At 34.7% G+C, this 5,091-nt stretch overlaps 1 protein-coding gene across 1 annotated transcript; it reads left to right on the forward strand.

The window, feature by feature from the left end:
• Positions 1 to 2,805: 2,805 nt before the first annotated feature.
• LOC131875251 (ankyrin repeat-containing protein At5g02620-like) lies at positions 2,806 to 4,766 on the forward strand. The gene is made up of 3 exons (XM_059219324.1): positions 2,806 to 2,922; positions 2,994 to 3,309; positions 4,222 to 4,766. Exons 1-3 carry the CDS (start codon positions 2,806 to 2,808, stop codon positions 4,764 to 4,766), a joined length of 978 nt encoding a protein of 325 aa, XP_059075307.1.
• Positions 4,767 to 5,091: the final 325 nt, after the last annotated feature.

A 5,091-nucleotide genomic window follows, 5' to 3' on the forward strand; every position in this document is an offset into this window, starting at 1 on the left:
AAGTGTGAGTTCCATGGGCCTTCCATCTGTTTTTTGTGTGGTATTGGAGATGAAGACTCCTCTCACCTGTTCTTCAATGCCATTTTTCGTTCTTCAGATGCCATCTATAATTGGAATCAAAATACCTCTTACAATAAGTTGGTATATCATGATCATAAAACAAATACCCCTTGTTCGATTCTCCTATGTTTAGTTCAATAAGCATCTTCATATGATTTAGAACCTCCTCCCTAATTGTTGTAGGGTTGTCTTTCACTTAAATTCTATCAATCAAGTAATCTCTCCATGTTCTTTTTCATGCTTTAAAATCTAAGAAAAAATGTGTTCTGAAAATATTTTAAACATAAAATTCATAATTTTAATAAATCTAAATTTATACTATGAAATATGGTATATAAATATCTAAAAATATTTGGAGTCGTGAATTAATCAACAAACCAAGGTTACACTATTTTCAAACTTATTAATTTTCTTCTAACCTATTAACTTTATTCAAAATATCATTTGGGAGATGGGTGTTGATTAAAAACTCTATATCCATATTTGTCTATTGCTAGACTTGAAAAATAATATAAAGTCTTTCATAGAAAATTAACATAGACTTAAAGACTTAAGGTATCCATTTAGACAAAAAAGACGAAATCCTAATAAAATTGTTTGGAAATCAACAATATCATTTTCTCTCCCCCAAAAATATCTTTTTTACTCCAATTATCTAATAATATGGCAAGCATAAATTTAATTAATAAACAAAATATATTAAATACATAGCTAGACATACTTCTATGTATGATACAAAATCGATTTTATTTTTCTCTTCAAAATGCCTATCGTGATTCCAAGAGGATGTTGGGGAAGGTTGCAAGACTGACTTTGGACCTACCAATTTTATTTGCTCAAAAACTTCTAAAGCCATTTTGTGTCCCTCCTGCAATCGGGGCATTCCATGAGGCCATATTTCTTTTCGGCTTTTTGTCGAACAGTTCAGGTGCCTTGTCTTTGCTTTCACTTTTTGCATACACGTCAACCAGAGCAACTATAACATTTGACAAAATTTACAACTGCAACTATATCATCTGACAAAATCTACCCTATTCATTTTAATTAAAACTCCAATTCAAACACTCTTCCTGTGCTGCTGCAGAAGTTTAGTTGAATTTGATTTTCATCATGCACGGGAACTGCTAACGCAGACTGTAACAACCTCTACTGACTGTGATGGTGAGTGTTTAGGGAATGGAAATGGATCGAGGAACGGAATAGGTTCAACGGGCCCACATCACCATCTAAGCAGTCTAAGCTTAGTGTGTGTGATTTAAGGCTGGCCCCACTTGAGTGGTGCTACAGTTCCTGCTGCCTCCTAAACATGGATGATTTTGTCTTTTATTTTTTGAAAGTGTCCAATCTCTTATGGCACTCTTATTAATAAAGTTCTACAGAAAGACAATACTCGCATGTTTTTACTGGTCTTTTCACCTTTTTTTTTTAAATTATGCAGATGGACCACTTGAGTGGTGCTACAGTTCCTGCTGCCTCCTAAACATGGATGATTTTGTCTTTTATTTTTCAAAAGCGTCCAATCTCTTATGTCACTCTTATTAATAAAGTTTTGTAGAAAGACAATACTCGCATGTTTTTACTGGTCTTTTCACGACCTTTTTTTAAATTATGCGAATGGACCCGCTTGAGTACCAAGCGTCCAATCTCTTATGGCACTCTTATTAATAAAGTTCTGGAGAAAGACAATACTTGCATGTTTTTACTGGTCTTTTCACCTTTTTTTTTAAAATTATGCAGATGGACCACTTGAGTGGTGCTACAGTTCCTACTGCCTCCTAAACATGGATGATTTTGTCTTTTATTTTTCGAAAGCGTCCAATCTCTTATGGCACTCTTATTAATAAAGTTCTGCAGAAAGACAATACTCGCATGTTTTTACTGGTCTTTTCACCTTTTTTTTTTAAATTATGCGGATGAACCACTTGAGTGGTGCTACAGTTCCTGCTGCCTCCTAAACATGGATGATTTTGTCTTTTATTTTTCGAAAGCATCCAATCTCTTATGGCACTCTTATTAATAAAGTTTTGCAGAAAGACAATACTTGCATGTTTTTACTAGTCTTTTCACGACCTTTTTTTAAATTATGCGGATGGACCCACTTGAGTACCGGTGCTACAGTTCCTGCTGCCTCCTAAACATGGATGATTTTGTCTTTTATTTTTTGAAAGCGTCCAATCTCTTATGGCACTCTTATTAATAAAGTTCTGCAGAAAGACAATACTTGCATGTTTTTACTGGTCTTTTCACCTTTTTTTTTTAAATTATGCGGATGGACCACTTGAGTGGTGCTACAGTTCCTGCTGCCTCCTAAACATGTATGATTTTGTCTTTTATTTTTCGAAAGCATCCAATCTCTTATGGCACTCTTATTAATAAAGTTCTGCAGAAAGACAATACTCGCATGTTTTTACTGGTCTAATCACCTTTTTTTTTAAAATTATGCGGATGGACCACTTGAGTGGTGCTACAATTCCTGCTGCCTCCTAAACATGGATGATTTTGTCTTTTATTTTTTGAAAGCGTCCAATCTCTTATGGCACTCTTATTAATAAAGTTTTGCAGAAAGACAATACTCGCATGTTTTTACTGGTCTTTTCACGACCTTTTTTTAAGTTCTGCAGAAAGTCAATACTCCCATGTTTTTGTAAAAACAAAGTGTTTCTACCTCCATAGAAGTTTCCATCTTCCCATTGAAAAAACGCGTTTGCCTTAAGCCCGAGCCTATAGTCTTTTTGGCCAAGCTCGATGGATAAAACTGGGTATGTCTGCAAAGGAATGAACAGAAGGTTCTTTGAAGCAGCCAAATCAGGGAACGTAAGAGCGGTTAATGAGATTTCGCCGCTGTGGAGCGTTGCGAATGAGGTAACGCCAGGGGGAAACACGGTGCTACATATTGCCGCCTATCATGGCTCTCTCTCCCATTCGTTCAAAAGTTGCTTCAACTTTCAAATGCCAATCTAGAGGATGGGATGACATTTTTAAAAGCTAAAAATATGGAAGGAAACACAGCGTTACACGAAGCAGCCTTAGGAGGAAGTGAGCAAGTCGTGAATGCTTTACTTGAATTCTGCCCAGATTTGGTGAATGAGATCAACCAAGCAGGTGAAAGGGCTCTTTTTAAAGCTTGTGAGGGAGGTCAAGTCAAGATAGTTGAAATGTTGTGTCCTCCAACACCTATGAGTATGGAGTATTACAAGAGATCCGATGGCCAAACACCTTTACATCTTGCAGTCTCTAAATTAAGTACAGGTATGTTGTTCTTTGATTTTTGGTTGATTCAATTTTTGTTTACTATGACAATTTTTATACGTTTGTAGATTTTTGGAAATAAAATATATTTGGTGGACAACTATTATTTCCTGGATTGTATGACGCTGCTAAAAATTTGTTCAAAAGAATTAGAGATGCCCTTTCAGACCACCTCCTCTCAATATTCTAATGGTAACAAAGAAGTTGAACCCATGTAAGATCCTTGTTGATGCATTTTGTTTTACATCAAAGCTCGAAACCAGAATGTTCTAACCTTATTGATGCATTTTGTTTTACATCAAAGCTTGAAACCAGAATGTTCTAGACTTACTAATAAACCATAGCCCATTCAAAAGAGTCCGTACATAATTTTCCTGATTCAAAAATGGGGTCAAAGAAACCCTATGACATAACTACGATCTCCAAATAAGCCTTAAATTTCTATTTTTGCTAATCCGACTTCTTAAATACATCCATTTAACTCAGCTCCAAAGAATTTCTGGTGAAAAAGTGATGAGGCCTTTTTGACAGCACCAGCTTCTAAAACATTTGCTGCTCCCAACACCAGGCTAGCCTTTCTAACAATTTCAAAACATGATTTTTTAAGTTTTTTAATGAAATGTATCTTTAATTATTGTAGACTAGTTTTTTTGAAAATTATTAATCAAGTAACTGTGCTATTTTCATAGAAAAATACAATAATTACATTATATGGTCAACTTCTGTTCACATTTTATTATTAAGTAAAAATATCAACATTTGAAGGAACGGCCAGCTTGTTTTCAAGGGAAAAAAACACACACAGACACGCACATAAGTATAAATAATGGTCATATCACATCGATTCGTATACTGTTAAAGACAAGGACAAACTCTGCGCTGCATTTCATTTCTACTTTTTTGGTTGTGCAGATGTAATTGAGAAGCTTTTACACCACAAACCTGAACTTGCCACAGAAGTAGATAATTTCGACAGAAGTCCGTTGCACATGGCTGCGTTGCTTCCATATCTCGATAATTTCCTTTACCCAAAGCTTTACAGGAAAATTTTCCTAACTGGAAAGATGCTTATAAGAAATGATGGTGGGCTTTCTTGTTACAAAGTGGACCAGAACAAGCAGTCTGCACTTCACGTTGCAGTCAAAGAAGGGAACGCAGCTTTAGTGGATGTGATACTATATTACTGCAGGGACTGCCTAGAAATGGTCGACAACGATGGTAGAATTGCTTTGCATCTGGCCGTGAACAATGCTGCTGAAATATTTCTCAGAAGTGAAGGACATCACCTGAAATTTATAATATACTCGGTAACGTCAGAAAGACTGATAAATTGCATTGATAACAAAGGGCAAACGGCATTAGATATTGCACTAGAGAAGCAGAATGATGACCCACAACTTTACAGGGCTGTAAGTGATTTGATTCTCAATGAATTAAAACTGTTTGGTTCTTTTTAGAATTATTTTTAAATATTAGTTTGATTGATAATTAAAGTAATTTTTTTTTAATAAATAAAGATAGTTATTTATATTTTTGTGATGCTTGAGACATAAAATATTCGTAAAAATTTTATTTTGATAGAAGGCTTGAAATCACGCAAAATTCTAATTTAATCTTGGAGTGTTCATGTCTTATGGAGAGGACAGATTTTCTTATTAATTAAAAAAATAAGAACATTTTTTTAAATCTAGGTAGACCGCTATAAGTGTTTAGATTATAGTAACATGTTGCAGTGATAATATTTTGTTTTTCATAATGAGGTCTATTTATTTGTCCAACTAT

This window comes from Cryptomeria japonica, chromosome 4, assembly GCF_030272615.1.
Source record: "Cryptomeria japonica chromosome 4, Sugi_1.0, whole genome shotgun sequence".
NCBI lineage: Eukaryota > Viridiplantae > Streptophyta > Pinopsida > Cupressales > Cupressaceae > Cryptomeria > Cryptomeria japonica.

Coding starts and splice junctions, on each gene's coding strand:
- LOC131875251 (XM_059219324.1), top strand. CDS start 2,806: ATGGATAAAACTGGGTATGTCTGCAAAGGAATGAACAGAAGGTTCTTT. Junction 2,923..2,993: donor TGTGGAGCGTTGCGAATGAG/GTAACGCCAGGG, acceptor TTCGTTCAAAAG/TTGCTTCAACTTTCAAATGC. Junction 3,310..4,221: donor AGTCTCTAAATTAAGTACAG/GTATGTTGTTCT, acceptor TTGGTTGTGCAG/ATGTAATTGAGAAGCTTTTA.